Source organism: Periplaneta americana, chromosome 2, assembly GCF_040183065.1.
Source record: "Periplaneta americana isolate PAMFEO1 chromosome 2, P.americana_PAMFEO1_priV1, whole genome shotgun sequence".
NCBI classification, from domain to species: Eukaryota; Metazoa; Arthropoda; class Insecta; order Blattodea; family Blattidae; genus Periplaneta; species Periplaneta americana.
Window position 1 is genome coordinate 57,006,391 of NC_091118.1, and position 18,517 is coordinate 57,024,907.

An 18,517-nucleotide genomic window follows, 5' to 3' on the forward strand; every position below is an offset into this window, starting at 1 on the left:
ACATCCCATGTAATGGATCAGTCCAACCATCCCTCCAATATAAACTCCTCTATACCTGTTAATTAAGGATAAGAGTGGCCTTGTGGTAGACTACATGGAAACTAAAATTAAAGTAAATCCATGGCGCTACAACCCATGAAGGGCCAAGACAGACCAGCTGACTGTTGACCTCACGTCCACATGCCGACGCAGAGGTTAACTATCATACACTACATCAGGTAAAATAGTTAATTAAATTGTACTACTTAGAAAAATTATGTAAAATTTATTTAATTTAATTACTAACCTAAATATTTAGTACAAAACCTCTTTTCCTACTAAGCCAATTATGTAAGATCAATTTTTAGGGCATTTTAAGGGCTTTTTTTTTTAGATTTTAGGTCATAAATGCATTGTTTTTAGGACATTTTTTCATGATTTATTGGTCATCAAAATCTTATCCCTACTGACGACAATAAATCTAACTAGAGTCAATGGAATTGGTGAAAGCGAGATTGTACTATTCGGCGAGATGAGATCGAGGATTCGCTATAGATTACCTGACATTTGTCTTACGGCTGAAAAAGCCCTCGGAAAAACCCAATCAGGTAATCAGATCAAGCGGGAATCGAACTCACGCAACGCAATTCCGGATTATTTATCTTATTACTTTTGCTAAGTTTCATAACCGTAATGTAAAGGCACTTCCTACAAACGCTGAGTTTGTGGGCATGGAATTAGAGCACCCTGCTTTCCATGACCTCGGCACTAGAATGAGGTGGTGTGGTCGGCACCACGCTCTGACCGCCTTTTTACCCCTGAAAAGACCCGGTACTCAATTTTATAGGAGGCTGAGTGAACATCGGGGCCGTTCTGGAAGTATGGCAACGAGAAAATCCCGTGACCTGCTGGGATTGAACCCAGGACCTTTCAGTCCGTAGCCAGTTGCTCTACCAACTGAGCTACCAGGACCCCTTTTATAATTGTATTGACATAATAATGAAATTTACTGACAAATTGTCCCTCATGAGCAATATTTTTACCTCATTGCTAGGGGTGTGATTTTATGGTGATTATTTTACCCTGATTTCGGCAATTAAATTCGGTAAATATTTCGCAAAAGGCAAGCAATTTCCAGCATGTTTCGCACCCTAAAGAAGCTTAAAATCTAATCAAATAACTTTTTAAATATTATTATTGAAACAATCCCTTTGAAACTAACAAAAAATGTTTGAACAGTTAATTAAATTCATAATTCAATTTAATTCGGCTGTCAGGGGGTGACGGCACTGCCTTCTTGATCTCACGAAGGCAGTTGTTGCGGGAAAGAGAAATAGCCGTCATCTACTTGCGGTGCTCCCTGGAAGTAGTCCCAGAAACTATGCGTACATCGTTGCCAAATGTCAAATGATGAACGATCGAATAGCTATGTAGAAATGTTCCTGTATGTTTTATAACAAAGAAAATTTTCACATTTTATTGGGGGTGGGGGGGAAGGGTCTTTTTTTTGTGAGAATTCTCCATAAAACCTGTTTTGGTTGAAAATACCATGATTATGAAGTAATTGCGTTAAAATCGCTGATATATTTCACTTAATCTTGTACTTTCGTTAAGATATTTGCATTTTTCATGCATAAAATTAAGGTTATAACTTCAGCCCGGATGTTTAGGCATTTATTTTGGTTAAAATATGCAGGCACATAGGCACTAAAAATAGTAAAAATAGGCAGTGAAATAGATATTTACTATTCATGGAAACAGACAAAAAATAGACAAATACTTAATAAACTATCCCATACAGCTTTTTTAAGTTGTCAACTGTCATAGTGAGCTGCCTGTCAGAGAGAACGTTTTTCGTGGGGGAAAAAGATCTTTCTACTTCTACTGAAGTGATTGGAACAAACTTAAAACAACTTGTTTCAGAAGGACTGTCTCTACTTTCTTTCAGGGATCGGGAAAAACAGACTGTGTATTGTCTCAAAAAGAGGGGTGTGAGAAGGGATTAGAGACTTCAAAGTACGCGTGACTTGTGCGTGCAAGCGACAACAGTAACGGGACCTGGAGACTTGCTTTTAATACTTCCCTCATCCCCTTTCTTTCGCTGGTATACCCCGAAGTGACCTGAGCACTGAGGGTTACACTGTTCAAACATCTTTGTTAACTAACATAAAAGATGGAATCGGTAGGGGAGAAAAGTTTACGACTTCTTGGAAACATATGTATTGCTGGTGAATAAGATCCTTAGCAAATATTTGTGAGGTGAATATAATGTATATTTTTAATTTGTACAACAGTTCTTTTTTGTTTTTTGATATAATTTATGTGCAGTTTATTTTAAATGCATTAAAAATATAGAAAATGTACAATAACGACGTAAAAAGGCTAACAAAAAGGCATTTAACCTTAAAATAGGCAACGGGAGCTGAAAAAAGGGAAAATAAAAATTGGGCCTATCGTCCCCAAATGTGTGGAAACGTGTTTATCTCTAATAGGTCTTTCATACATACACTCAGTTTAATGAAGGCATTTTGCCTAACATCCGGCTCTATATAACACATTTCGCGTATATCGTTAATACCAAAAAAAAAAAAAAAAAAAAAAAAAAAAACCACACACACACACACATACTCAATGCTTTTGCTGAGTTTTGTTAATTTTATTCGCGTCTTCACGTGGTAAAATATGAAGTTTTGGTCTAGTGTATGGGATCGACGCCCATCCAGCATCGTGGTAAGAAAATGGGAAGCACAATGATTAGCGTATTCTGGTCTAGCAAACCAACTTCAACGGCTGAGGAGATAATATTGTGCTGACTACACGTTACCTCTGATCGAATGATCAGTGGACGTGACGGTAGCAATCGACTGGTAGGTCTTGGTTCTATCAGGCCTGTTATGCCACGGATTATTAATCTTCTTTTCCCTTTCCTACTTCTGATATTCTTCATACTTTTTCGCGGTCTCATTTTCTTTCTCTTCTTTTTCTTCTGCTCCTTTGTATTTCCGATCTTCCTTCCTTCTGCTCCTGGTTTTTCTCCTTGTTCTAACACTTCTTTTTGTGTATCTCTTTATACTTATGATCTCACTTTACCTTTCTCTTTAAATCCTTCCTAATTTCTGTTTTTTCCATCTTCTCTCTTCTTCATCTTCCTTCGTACTCAACTTTCTTTCTCCTTTAACATCGAGCTTCGTCATACTCGACAAACTTGAACAGAACATAGCGCCTGTAATGCTCGACGCTAGTAAACATCATCAGCTGACAAGAGGTGAGGTAGCTAGAAAGAAAGTAAGACAACAGCGTTTAGTTCTTACGGGAAATCCTATGCCATAATGAAGGCAATTGCATTGTGGTTCAATGGGAGTGGAAGCAGGTTGATGGTGAGAAAGACTCTCTCCTTCTAACCGTCTGTACCAGGCCTGCACAAGGTTTGCGCTCTCCGAGCTGGCTCACAGCTCATGAGCGGAATGCAGATATTAGCTGCGCTCTGAATAAGGGTGGACTGGAAGAAGGGGTGATCTCGTACAAAATATACACAAAAGGAAATACAGTACTAGTACGAGTGCTTATGAAATGAATTCCTGTTCAGTGTTTGCAAAACTATCTTAGACTATTATTAATTAATAAAGAAATATTTACTTTACAGAAGTAATAGAAATTCTGTAACTACTTAAATGTACAATATCATTTTGTTATATTTTTATTTATCACTACATCAAAACGAGGTTTTATGCTGTTGGCAGCTGAAAGGAACAGTAGCCTACTGATTATAATGAAACATCAGTTACAGATGTTCGATGTCTGCCTTTATTAAAGTTGATTATAGAAAACAGTTGCTCACAAATATAAATGTTGAGCCAAACATAGCAATCATTTTCACAGCCAGCCTGTGTAGTCGTGGATATTACTGCTAATGTTTAGTTTTGTAAAACTCAACCAGGCTAGTAGTATTATTCAAACGATCTTTAGCCCTTAGGTCACATTGAAGATCAATAAGTTCGAGCTGTAAATCGTTAAATGTTAAATGTTATGTTCCGTCTTTTAGATTCCTCCATACTGTACTGTAGCAGTAGGTAAGCAACGTGAAATAGTTACTGGGAATAGGCCTACACACTGCACTCCACTAGATAACTCAGTGGTCGTTTCCCTCTCCTCTATCTATAGCAAGTCTATGTCATTCTAACGTATCTTCCTCTCCGTTTCGGCGAGCGGTAAACACCGCTCTCCCGCTCCGAAGGAGTGCGCGCGCTCGTTGAGCGCTGTTTGTGTAGGCCTGGTCTGTACCAATATAAACCGAAAAGTGTCTACTGCTTTTTTCTCCTCCCTCTATTCTTCTAAATATTCTTAATCCTTTTCCCTTCTTGTCTCTTCCTCCTGTCTCTTCTCCATTTATTTCTTCTACTTCTCTTCCATTTTCACTTCTCTGTCTCTTTCTGCAATCTTCTTCTTCTTCTTCTTCTTCTTCTTCTTCTTCTTCTTCTTCTTCCCGCTTTTCTTTTTCTCGACGCTGACCTTCCCTGGAGATCTGAATGCCGACTGCGATGTTATCAGCCTGTGCTTGACCATGCATCCCCGTCGAAGGAATTTTCTGCTATCTCGTTGCTGTAATCTTGCTAAATTGGAAGCACGCGTGTCTGTTAGCCCGTGCGTTAAACTGTCAGAGGCCTCAGTAACGATAGGAGCTTGACCATGCCGACACAAACCACGGAGTACCGCTTCCAGCCTCCCAGGTAGGAACTCTGACTTCCTAGGATAGCAAGGTACACAGGGACTCATTCATAGTAAACAGTCAAGGCCTTGGTAAACAGTGACGTGGTGTTCTTTGCAAAGGATGGGGGTTATGTAATTCAGTTTAGTTCAAAGAAGTTGTTTGCATGGTCGACATGGCTTTAATTTGCTCAAACAAGACAATTGGGGTCATCTTTATAATATATCAGTGGTGTAGCGTGGCTTCCGAAACAGGGAAAGCAATCAAGATTAATTTAGTAATAATAATTATTATTCTTAAAATTCATTAAAAATAGACCTAAGGCTATAATTTTACGTCTATAATTAAAAAAGAATTATGTTTGAATGAGTAGGAGTTATAGTCTGCTAACAGTCTTCACTTATCGCTTATAATGCTGTGTATTATTTTGAAATAGATTGTTTGTTTAAAAGTTAGATACTGGTACTTTTATTTTCAATTATTTTGTAATAAATAACCTATCCATTACAGCATCCCTCGAAACGTATAACTGAAGTTCCTGGTAATTTAAAAGTTATGAATATAGTTCCTTACTAGGTTACCTAAATACAGGGTGGGGCATAGGAACCAAGTGTTTTTAAAGTAATCATAAAACAGTTAGTTTTTGTTTTCAACACATTTTATTCGTACACCAAAGTTTGTGAGAACATACCATTTCAATTATGAGCGGAAAATTACATCTGGCATGTGATGTCCGTCTGTGTTGACGCATTGTTTAAGGTGCTGACGAAAATTCACCTCTATTCTTTCCAGGGGCTCTCTGTTGATTTCGCTGTTCTGCAGTTGGTTCCCAAACAAAATATCAACAACGTGAGTTGGTTCCCCATGTTCAAATATCAACAACATGAGTTGGTTCCCCATTTTCAAATATCCAAGGCTGTGATTTTGTAGCAGGCTGTGTGGGACATGGATGATCATAAGTTACAGCGGCAGTGGAAGTACAGGACAGCTGTATTGCACTTAATTATGGATTTTACTACTATGCTGAGTGAAAAGGGGAATCTGAAAATGGTCAGCTTGTAAAAACTATATTCGGACTGCCTTTATTGGCTCCTCAAGAAGTTGAAGATTGTTTTGTTAATGACTTAATGGCTGTCAAACCTATAGACGATCGATTGGACCAGTTCTTTGATTACCTCCTCCATACTTATATTACACCAACAAGTGAGGATCCACCTCCAATATGGGCCGAGTTTACTTCTTCCTTAGTGCGAACAACCAACTGTTGTGAATCTTTTCACAGTAAACTGAATGCGCACTTTTGTGCTCCACACCCAAATATATTTGCACTTGCAGATGCTCTGAAGGAGGTTCAGTGCGATACTTACATTAAGCTTAGGAGTAAAAGTAAATGTAGGCCTAAGATAATGCAACAAAAGGAAACTTTTGTGAAAGATTGGATGGAAAAGCTTTCTGATGGCAGTGTAAGTAGATATGCATTCCTGCGACACGTTTCAAATTTTTACCAATACAGAAATAAAATTGTGAAGTTATTCGACGCAGCGCGTCCTCCATGCACAAAACATTTTTAACCTACCTATTACTGTAGACAGTAGTCGACAATCCTAAGTCTGTATAAAATAGGAAGGGAAATGTTTTCTGACTTGATCTAGCGCGGGAACCAATTGCAGTACACAGGAGAAATCAACCTGGAACCAACTCGGGCACAGCTCTGGGACCAACTGGGAACTAATTCACAGATTTGGGAACCAATTCCAGTACAGCCATTGATTTGGGTGATGTGTTGACGTACTATGTCCTTTAATTCATCTAATATTTGGGGCTTATCCTCGTAAACACGTGCCTTTAGGTACTCACATAGAAAAAAATCACGTGGACAGATCAGGGGACCGAGGGAGCCATGGAACATCACGAAATCTCTAAATGAGACGATTGGGATACAGGAGGCAAAGAACTGCCATTGACGCTCTGGAGATATGCGCCGTGGCCCCATCTTGCTGAAACCACCTATCTTGTATGGGTGTAAATGTAAATCGCCATGCAAAATCCGTCTTAATGTACGATTGCTGGTTCCAAGAGCAGTTGAATGTCTTCGAGCAGAACGGCTTGGGCTCCGCAGTATCGCTTATCTGACTGAAAATTTTCTGGAGTACGCACTCTGTGTTGGGGGCCGGGCGGTTTATTCTTTAGTATTGCGCCTTTTTTTTTTTTAAGATTTTTTAATCCAACATAAGATTGTGTCACGCACGGGAACAGAATCATTGCGATTAATATTGAATCCGTAGCAAAACTCACGCCGTATCGAGGTCACCAACTCGCCATTTCTAACAAAACAATCATACGCAAACATACGTCTACTGCTCCATGATGCCGACTGCAGGTGAAATGTTATGAGCCACGGAATGGACTGTCACATGCCGCACGTCTCTCCCTTTCATAATGACCGAGTACAAACCATTTAAAAAACACTTGGTTCCCATGCCCCACCCTGTACAATATAATAGCAATACAATTGTAATATTTATTTATTTATTTATTTATTTATTTATTTATTTATTTATTTATTTATTTAATATTCTGTGTGTAAATATTTGTATTTAGTATTTATGAATTTAATATTAGCACATTCTGTAACATTGTAACTTGGCCACGTACTGGGTTTCTGTAAGAAGGAAGAGCTACTGCGTAAGAACAGACACCATCGTCCCCGTACAGCAATTGCCAACCTGCTAAGAAACAGAGAATGGGAAGTACATGAGGAGATTCATTGTGTGTCTGAAGATGATTCTCATAGAAGAGTCGATATAATTGCCATCAATAGAAGAACCCAGAAAGCGATGGTCTTAGACCCTACGATTTGCTTTGAACGAGACACAAATCAAGCACTGCAGATAAATGATGACAAGCGAGCTAAATATGTACCTTGTATTCCATACCTCAGTGAAAAATATTGCATTTCGCTTTACAACTGGGATGTTGCAGGCTTACTATTTGGAGCGAGGGGTTGTTTACCAAAATTTACATGTGATATCCTTAAATCCTTTCAACTTCCCTTTTATGAGGTTCAGAAGATTGTAATGGAAATTCTGAAGGCCTCTCTTCAAATTCTACACTATCATCTATATGTTAACACGTAAATTTTTGTTTTGATGTACAAATAGAATCATTATTTTGCTCGTTTCATTTCCCTTTATCTTTTATGTTCGTTAATTCCGGATCCCAGTGGTCAACCTCACTTGAGGACGGATGATTTGAAATAAATCTTAGTAGTATCAATCTATTTTGTATTGTGAAAAAAAAAAGACGTACACATTTAAAGCAATGTATTCTCAAGTAAACCTATTTTGTAAGGAGTTTTCTTATAAATCTTCTGTTTTTACAATAAATTTTTATCGATTTGATAGCTACCACATCTTGTCGCAGAATATTATTTTTTTTTTTTAAATGTCATTATGTATTTTTCTAACATTAATTTACATTTTCTTTTTTGTTCATTTGAATTAATTAGGATGCCGATATTTTAAATCCAAGATTTGGACGGCTATCATTTCGATATGCTGCTGCTGCTACTTCTTAGAGAATCTCATTGTAATATTTTCATTATTTAAAGAGAGACAGTCTTAATATTTTAATATATATCTTATTAATATTTTATTTCAATTTAGGAATATATAGTAATTTTAGTTTCTGTATTAACATGGAATTTTCAAGTGGACATCTATTCGGGAAAAACGTTCGTTACCGTTTCTGCAATACTTCACGCGCATCTTTCCCCTTGGTGAGGGTGTGGCGATGTATTTTAGAAGAACAACAACTGGATCCTATTTTTGAACAAATTCAAAACTATATCTTAATAACTATACACAACATGTTCTGAGGATGTCCCCCACGAGAATTTCTCTGCACCGACTAGCTACTACGTTACTAAGTACGAGGATAAAAAAAAATCTGAGTTGATCTTTGAAGCGCTGGAATGATACTATAATAGACCACTTGATCTGATACCTGGAGAGCGGATGATGATGATGATGATGATGATGAGGAGGAGGAGGAGGAGGAGGAGGACAACGACGACTTTAGTAACAGCTTATCCCATATCATAGATTATTGTTTTATTCGCAATTTTATTGTAAAAAGGAATCCCATTGCTTATATTTCTTTATTTACCTCTGTATGTCGGAGATAAAATATGTATGTATTTATTTATTTTTCATCAACTGTTTCATGCAGTGGTTTCTCTCAAAGTTCTTGTTTGTAGTGCCACCACTACACTTGATTACATTTATCTTTCTTGCAGTCCATCACATTCTAATTTATTTCCCTAATAGCTTTTATCCTCTCTTATCTTCCAGTTAATAAAATTTAATCCATATTATAATCTACTATTTCATATCATCCAACATTTGTAAATTACCTTCAAATTTTATCCTCGTTTATCTTCTCTCCTTCTATTCCTGACTACTCATAAATACTTATCTACATTACATTGTGTAAGCAGCGTGGGATGAAGATAAATGCAAATAAGACGAAGGGTATGGTCATAGGAAGAAAAATACAGAAGATAAACTTGCGAATTCTAAATGAGGCAGTAGAGCAAGTCGACAGCTTCAAATACTTGGGGTGTACTATAAGCAGTAACATGAGCTGCAGCCAGGAAGTCAAAAGGAGGACAGCAATGGCCAAGGAAGCTTTTAATAGAAAAAGGAGCATCATTTGCGAACCTCTGGAAAAAGAACTAAGGAAGAGACTAGTGAAGTGCTTTGAGTGGAGTGTAGCATTGTATGGGGCAGAAACATGGACATTACGACGAAGTGAAGAGAAGCGAATAGAAGCATTTGAAATGTGAATATGGAGAAGGATGGAGCGTGTGAAATGGACAGAGCAAGAAACGAAGCTGTCTTGGAAAGAGTGGGTGAAGAAAGAATGCTGCTGAAACTGATCAGGAAGAGGAAAAGAAATTGACTGGGTCACTGGTTGAGAAGTAACTACCTACTGAAGGATGCACTGAAAGGAATGGTGAACGGGAGAAGAGTTCGAGGTAGAAGAAGATATCAGATCATAGACGACATTAAGGTATATGGGATCATACGGGCAAACAAAGAGGAAGGCAGATAATAGGAAAGATTTGGGAAAGCTGGGTTTGCAGTGAAAGACCTGCTCTTGGGCAGAAGGCTAAATGAATGAATTACATTGTCATAGAATTAATCCCTGCTACAATCTCTGTTCCTCGTCATCTATCATTTGTTAACTTTCTTTATTATTATCCCCATATTTTCCGTTCATCTTTAATCTTTTTATCTCTGAATTCTTTTAACTAATTATGTACTTCACACTGTTTCGTCGACATTACCAGATTCATATTATTTAGGCCTAGACTTTTTTGTATGCATCTGAAGTCTGATTAGTGAAATATGTAGCTAATCAGCGATGTATGCAATGGAGGGGGAAAGGAACTGGCCATCTTATCCCATTATCTCTTGGTTTAGTTGCTTCATGAGTGTTGCCATATTGATGCCACTTATGAGTAGGCTTCGTATTCCAGCTACTTAAAGACTGAAGTTAAAGACACGTTGGGTATATAGTACGCCGAACACAGATGATGCAACGGATAAGGATATAAAAAACACATCGTCGCTGCGTGTTCGTGGAGTACAGTCAACTCCCGACATTCTGAAGCTATACTAGTAAACACATGCTTGAGCCGTGATGTTCATTTTCGTCGTGATCTTTGCAGTGAATAATAACGTGCATTCGTAAGTTACGGAACTTGAACATATGCAGATGTCACTTGAAATGATTTTATATTGCAGGAAATTCTTTCAATAGCACATGACGTTATTGGTGCATGACGTAGTACAAGATATTCCTATTGCATGACATTTCTTCGTGTTTCATTAGGATATTGCATCTCGCTCATCACTGAATTTTCTATGTACTTTTCTAGAAATTCCCTAAAATGGAGATTATTTAATTTATTAATCGGGATGCTGGCACTGAGCATCATGGTAGGCTACACAAATCCATGCTAAACGTCGAGTTAATATCTTCATAATTTTTACATTTTTATGGTACTGGTTCTTTTTATTACGTTCAACACACTTTCTGAGACTTTCAGTATTTCAGTGCCTTTCAGTGCACTGTTTTTTTTGTCACTTTTACGTTTATTTTATACAATTTATATGTAATGTTGTCTATATTTACAGTAAAAAGTTCAAATATCCTCAACTATGCCCCACAATATTACACGCTCTGCAATGAACCTTCAATCAGCCACAAATATCTAGTTATTTAAATACCCCTAATACGACTAGTAAGGGCAGTGACTGATAATATTATTCACTATGGTTACGTCCCGATTTTCACTTTCTAGACGAAAAGGGCAAAGGATGCGTAACTATTTTGTATACGAACGTAACTGTATCTGCACTGTGACATCACATATACTTTGAATCAGGCAACCTCATTCCAGTTTATATGTAGCTGGAATATGGAGCCTACTTATGAGGTTGCAACCTGTCTTCGGACAGTTGACTGAACAACAAGTAACTTCATATAATAGGACAGACAGATGTCTAGGCTATACAAGTTTCTGATCAAACAAGTCTATAATTTCATTGTTTTAAAAAAAGATAGACCATTTCCAATTGTTCAGCTGTATATCATATTATAGGTCACATCTTTACGGTAGAGGGCAGCCTCGCTGCGAAGGACAGTGTCTTAATAATGACCCAACTGGACGCAGAGCCCACAATCCTTCTCTCTTCAGAAGTAGACTGTCTCAGGTGAGATATCAAAATCCGTTGAAACATTAGTTAGAATTATAATATATTATATTCGCGACGACTTTAGAGCCCGAATTCATTATTGCACTACATATTTTTCAGGTGTTAGCCAACGTTTCGTCGTATCTTCTGATCCTTGACCTTTGCATTGCTTACTCCTTCCCCACGGTTATCATTGCGGCACTGATGGACGCTGAGGAAGGAATTGCTGTCAACCATGACGAAGCTTCTTGGCTTGGTAAGAACATTTTTGCGTCTATCTCTAGATTAAAAATGGGCTTTTCAATTAGTGTTAAGAAGGGAGGTTATTTTCACACCACTACTATGACGACACTAACATACACCTATTGTTGCACATTATGGCGTAATGTAATGTTTGGCGAATATGATGGAAACACTTAATGAAATTTGAAACTATTGCGTTTTAAATTATTTATTTGTGAACAGTTAATCTTGATCATGCTTACTTATGGCTTTTAAGGAACCCGGAGGTTCATTGCCGCCCTCACATAAGCCCGCCATCGGTCCCTATCCTGAGCAAGATTAATCCAGTCGTTACCATCATATCCCACCTTCTTCAAATCGATTTTGATATTATCCTCCCATCTACGTCTCGACCTCCTGTCGCATTGGCGTGCCTGGGTAAAACCCAGGGAGGGAAAAGGGATCGTAGCTTTGAGGGTTTTTGGTTGCCTTTCACAATAGTACTAAATAAAAGCCATCATAATTATAACAATTTAATAAAGAACAAAGAGTAGAGAGAGATAAGATAATATAGATATACAAATTAAGAACAATAACCAAAAATATCCCCAGACACGGGGATATAGGCAATATAAACAATAGATTGTAAATCTGGTAACAATATAATTTAGAGAAAGGGGGAAAGAGAGAAAACTAATATCTAACATAGAAATGGATGTGAGGAATCATAATATATCACAAAGGTAATTGGACACCCATTGAGAATACAGTCCTGGATAACACTCGGGCTCTGATAACTCCGATAAAGTTCTACGCTCCAACCTTTAGCTGAGTTGAGATTCAAATCCATGCGGGGCACACCATGACAAAGTGACACACTATCTCCGTTAATGGCGTGGCGACGTCAAGGAAACTTCACTGCCGGCTTAGTTAACCATCCCTCGTAATGTAGAATATAATAATTAGCAGCGCTGGCCAACGCGCTGTTAAGGATGAAACAGGCCGTCCCTGGGTCTGTATAACGATGATATCCAAACGATGTTCCACCGATAACTCATAGCACACAATCAAAGTCGTTCCTGTTCAAACCATGGCGGAAACATTGTAAAGGTGTGGGACTGCGCATGCTGTTGCAATAGCGGCCGAGGCGTGTGACGTCATCTTCACTGCAGACAGCTATCGCAGCTCATTGCGTTGAGTACATTTTCTTTAATAAACCTAACTAGACATTAATTACAATACATAATGAGTCATTGTGCAGTGTACGGTTGCAGTAATCATTATAGGAAAACCAGAGGCAGTAATATTAAATATTTTTTCATTCCCGAAAGATAAAAATCTTCGTGAAAAATGGGAGAATTGTTGCAAACGCCAAGACCATCTACCAAAATCACGTAAGTTCATATTAGGCCTATTTATATCTTGATATTGATAGAATAGTATGTTTCAATATAAATGTGAGTTGGTTCAGCTAATAGATACTAAGTTATAGACTGAAACAAATCATAAATATATTGAAACTTCTTAACTTATCGGATTCATAACAATGTCAATAAAGGATATTAAGTTTTCAGTATAGCCTAAAACCATACTATGCTTATTTATAAGAACTGACGCTAAATGTAACACTCAATTATTATAATATCTATGTCTTTTCAGCACGTATATGCTCACAGCATTTTAAAGATGATGACTTTGATAAAACAATGCAGCACTGACTGCTAGGCTATTCACCAGTTCGTGCACGGAAACTTAAAAAATAAATCACCTAGGTACAAAACAAGTGCACTATTTACCGTTTTAAATTAAATTGCATTGCCAAGTGTTCAACTGCTACAATGGCTGGCGGTATTTCTTTGAATTTAAGCTTCAATGGGCATTATTGAGTGTTGATACTGGCTACTCTTATTACAGAGTTAGCGGCGTCTCTAATCACAAAGCTTATGATTGCGAGCAATAAGATTTATCTTCCTAACATTTCGTAATATAATACCAGTATATTCTTTAATGTTATCACGTGAAAGGACATAACATTGAAAAAAAGTGCTATGATCGCATTGTGACATTATTATTGAAAAACTGTCCTTTTTCCGTTGGCAGACCGTTGATTAAATTTGAACTGATTGTTGCCAATGATATTCATTCCTTTTCATTGTGCGTTTAAGTTCATGTACTCTTTAAAAGAGTTATGAATAAAATTTAAAAAACATATAAAAAATTAACAGTAATAGCTTAAAAGTCGCTCCCTCAAATCTGCCGTCCTAGGCAGCTGCTTAGTCTGCCGAGGCCTAAATACGCCCCTGATTGCATGTACCTATTAACTTTCTTTCACTTCAGCGCAACAGGGGCATCCAGCACTAATGTAACAATGGAAAATCGCGGAGCCACTGAGTTTACTGTCACAGAGGAATGCCAAATACTAATACAGTGAAACCTGTTCAATTCGGAACCTGAACAATCCGGAATCCTGTCTATTTTGGAACAATTTATTGGTCCCGGCGAAATTTGTATGTATTATGTGTAATTTTTCCTGAATAAAACGGAAACTGTCCAACGCGGAAACGGAAACTGTCTGCTACTGTTCAAAACGGAAACAATATTTTGGACACACACTATATTTTGTAACTATATTTTGAAACAGCGTGTAATTTCAAGGAATATACGAAATATGTAGGTCACTAAGATAAAAACAAGTTTTCTTTGCAAAATTGTAGAGGGTACGAGGGTGTGTTGGCCTGTTGGTCATAAATTTTATTACCCTGTTGACTAGGCAGACGAGTCCCTTCAAAGATTTTCAATGCTTCACACCCGTATACTGTCAGAGCTAAACAGAGCGCAAGTGTAGTGATTTCCAGGTAAAAGAAAAAGTTGCATAAAATGTGGCATTAACATTAAGTGATGAAGTAAAAGTTATCGAGATAAAGGAAAATTAGAAACAAAGTCTATGTGAAATAATATAGAAGTACAGTTGTGGAAAACTCAGGTGTGACACTTTAAAAAATAAAGATCGTAATGAGTGAGTGGCGTGCGGCCAATATTGGTGACACAAAAGGAACCAGAAAGCAACTGTTTATGTGGAAATAAATGAACTGTTGTGAGAGTGAGTTCTTCATGACCTTTCAAAGAACAAGCCAATTTCTGGATCTGTTCTGCAAAGCCAGATATTGAACTGGGAAAGAAATTAAATAAACCAGAATTCAAGGCTTCTAATAGATGGCTCTTAGTCCAATTCATTAATAATGTGCAGTGATATGCAGTACAGTATTAGAGTATAGTGTTAGATATTAAATAGAATGAGATTAGTAAACTTTAGTAATGTTTAATGACTAATGAGTGAGTTACGATAATATTTATACATAAAATGAGATTTTAATCAAGATGATTCACCAACGTAATAAGCGACAGAAAGCTGATTTAATGTGACGAGTGTTAAACGGAATATTTTGTACTTCTTGCAGTTTGCGGCATGCCATTTTGTTTTTCATGTATATGAATGACAAAATATTCCATTTTAATGTCACACCTGAATAATACGGAAACCTGTCTACAACGGAAAAAAATTAGGCCCATGTCACTTCCGTCTTGAACAGGTTTCACTGTACAAAGAATTCAAGAATTAGAAGAGAAGAATTACTCTCTAGAAACGAGGATTAAGAAATTGACAGCTGCCAACAGGAAACATGAAGAAGACAAAAGAAAATTACATGAGGATATAATTTCATTGAAAAACATTAGACAAACAGAAGTTAAATCTGAAGTGGCTGAAATTTTGAAACCATTTTTCACTATTGGGCAAATTGATGCTCTTTTGAATAAAAAAACGTAGGGTGAAATGGTCTGTAGAAGATTACGGTACTGCAATAACACTTCGAAACCTAAGTCCAAAAACATACCGATACTTAAGAACAAAATTAAATTACCCGTTACCTGATTTGTCAACTGTGAGAAAATGGGCAGTAAAACAATTATCGCTTGAGGAAGGTGTACTTCATGATGTCTTAATATTAATGAAGGCGAGAGCTACAAATATGTCGGAGTTAGATCGTGTAACAATATTAGCATTTGATGAAATGTATTTAAATGAGGTTTCTTTTGACAGTAGGGAAGAACAAATAATTGGACCTCATAAGGCAGTGCAGGTTATTTTTGCACGTGGTTTGTTTGCAAGGTGGAAGCAGCCCGTATACTATAGGCCTAAATATGATCAGACAATGACAAAAGAAATCCTAACAGACATAATTTGCCAGTTAGAAGGCAGTGGTTTTCAAGTTGTGGCCACAGCTAGCGATTTAGGTGGAAGTAACAGAAAATTGTGGCGTGATTTGAAAATTTCTATCGAACTAAATTGCAGTTTTCCTAATCCAAATGATTCAACTCGAGAAATATTTGTTTTTTCAGACGCTCCACATTTATTGAAATTATACAGGAATCACTTTCTCGATCATGGTTTCAACTTGAACGGATTGAACATTTCATCAGAACCAATTCATGAACTTTTACGTGCATCCTCGTCCTCTGATACAAAATTAGCTTACAAGTTAACTCCGTTACACTTCAGTGTCCGTGGTACCCAAAGAAAAAAAGTTAGTTTGGCAGCACAATTATTTTCCAACAGAGTTGCAAAGGCTTTGAAATGGTTTGGTGAAAACGAGCTGTTGAGATCAAATGAATGGAAAGAAACTTCAAAGGCAATAAAATTAACTAATGATCGGTTTGATTTATTTAATACCGTTTCTAAATTCGGTACCCACCGTGGGCTGCATAGTTACGGAATAAACCTTCAAGATCAGAATATTATACTCTCAGAAATGAATGACTTCATGACCTCAGTTAAAGTAGGAGAAGCAAACAGGAAATTACCTTATCAGGAGGGGATTCTAATAAATAATAAATCATTAACATTGTTGTATGAGGCAATGAGGTACAAGTACAAAATTGAATACATCATCACAAGAAAACTTAACCAAGATCTGGTAGAAAACTTTTTTTCGGAAATTAGAAGCATGGGTAGAACAAACAATCATCCCTCTGCTTTAGATTTTAAACATAGACTGAAGTGGTACATACTAGGTCGAAATCCATTATCTCAGTTTTGTGAGAACAAAAACATCTCCGATTTGCTTTCGGAAGAAGAGGCATTAATAGTGGGTCCTAGTACAAGCCAATCAGAAGTCAATTATAATCTGCAGAAAGAACTATGTGCAACGGCAGAATTTCTTAAAGGCATTCTGAAACCGGTTAAATTTACCAACGATCGAGATCCTGAAGAAAATATAGGCCTCCCAGAAAAAATATATGAAATCTCTGCAAGGCAGCGGATATCCCAGGAAGGATTAAAATATATTGCAGGATATGCTGCATCAAAACATATGGAGCAATACCCGAATCTTGGAATTCCCACAAAATTGTCAACTTCTGCTAATCAAAAAGACTGGATTACTACAGTGTCCCGTGGAAACTTAATTCTCCCTTCTAAGGATCTGCAATTGGTTGCCATGCTTGTAGACAGTATATTCTCAGATGTGCACGGAGATTCCGTTTCTCATGAGAAATGTATAATAAAAAAGACTGTAAATTGGTTAATTCTGCCATGAAAAACGAAGCAGAAATCAGTTCTCCTCTTCCGCCAGAAGTAATTACGACATTGGTTAGAACAAGAACATTTATTAGAATTAAAGAAATTAATAAAGTAATACAAATGTCTGGAATTTCAAAGAGAAATATTATAAAGAAAATGAAAAAGATTGCATAAGAATAAGTATTTACTTAACAGAGTGGGATTTATAATGGTGAAATTATATTATGTCGTGTGTGGAATAGTAGGGTAAATAATGTAGTAGACTATATTATGTCTCCAATAGCCTGAATATATAAAAATATTTCTTTACTATAATGGCAAATTATTCCAAGAAATTCATTACATATGTTAATGAAGGTTCAAAAGTATTTGAATTCATGTACAAAATAATGTATGTTATAAATAACTGTATAGATCTAAGTATGTATATATTTATTACACATTGTATTGTAATTATTATAAAACCACGTGTATATTACAGAAGGCAATATTATTAATGACACACTGCCATATCACATTGTTTCTTGAAACTTGAGTTTAATATGTAATAGATCATAATTTTATTACGTTATCATTTCAAGGTAGTTCCTATTGTACTTGAATTCATGTGTAATATAATTTGTGTGATATATGGGCCTAATTTTGTGCATATTTGTAGCATAATGTATTATAATTATTATAAAAGTACGTGTATATTACAGAGACAATTATTAACGTTGCACTACCATATTACATTATTTCTTGACTCTTGAATTTAATTTATTGTTCACTATTTTATAATGTTATCACTTCAAGGTAGACCTATTATAGCCTATACTGTCAATATTTACTGAATACACAAATCATGAGTTTTATTTATTCATTTAAATCTATGGACGCAGATCTAACCATCAACAATCTGTTATGTTGACTGTGTCATTCGAGTGCGGTCTGCAGTAAAGGTGACGTCATGCGCAGATTGAACGAAAACACGCACAGCTTGTCCCACACCTCTACTATGGTTCAAACCAACGGTCCCACTCGCCCGCAGCAATCGCGAAGTACAACCAGACGACGAATGTTACAGCAGAGGTGGGAGACTGCCCGTTCTCTCTCTGTGTCGTGACTCCCTCGAGTCCTAGCTCAAACTGCCGTCTATATCCATTTTGATTCGCCCATACGTGCTACATGCCCTGCCCATCTCAAACGTCTGGATTTAAGGGGTTAGGTACAGCTTACAGCAGTAAAATTTTTGAAATATTCAACATTTTTTTCCTCCATTACTGTATC

At 36.9% G+C, this 18,517-nt stretch overlaps 1 protein-coding gene across 1 annotated transcript in view; it reads left to right on the top strand.

Moving 5' to 3' along the window:
- Positions 1-4,596: 4,596 nt before the first annotated feature.
- The window catches only part of LOC138695269 (facilitated trehalose transporter Tret1-like), a 51,379-nt gene continuing 37,458 nt past the window's right edge, over positions 4,597-18,517 (top strand). The window contains exons 1-3 of the mRNA XM_069819706.1: positions 4,597-4,706; positions 11,355-11,466; positions 11,569-11,704. Of these exons, the coding sequence (XP_069675807.1) occupies positions 4,666-4,706; positions 11,355-11,466; positions 11,569-11,704 (289 nt within the window). The 5' untranslated portion in view covers positions 4,597-4,665. The remainder of the gene's footprint in view (positions 4,707-11,354; positions 11,467-11,568; positions 11,705-18,517) is intronic.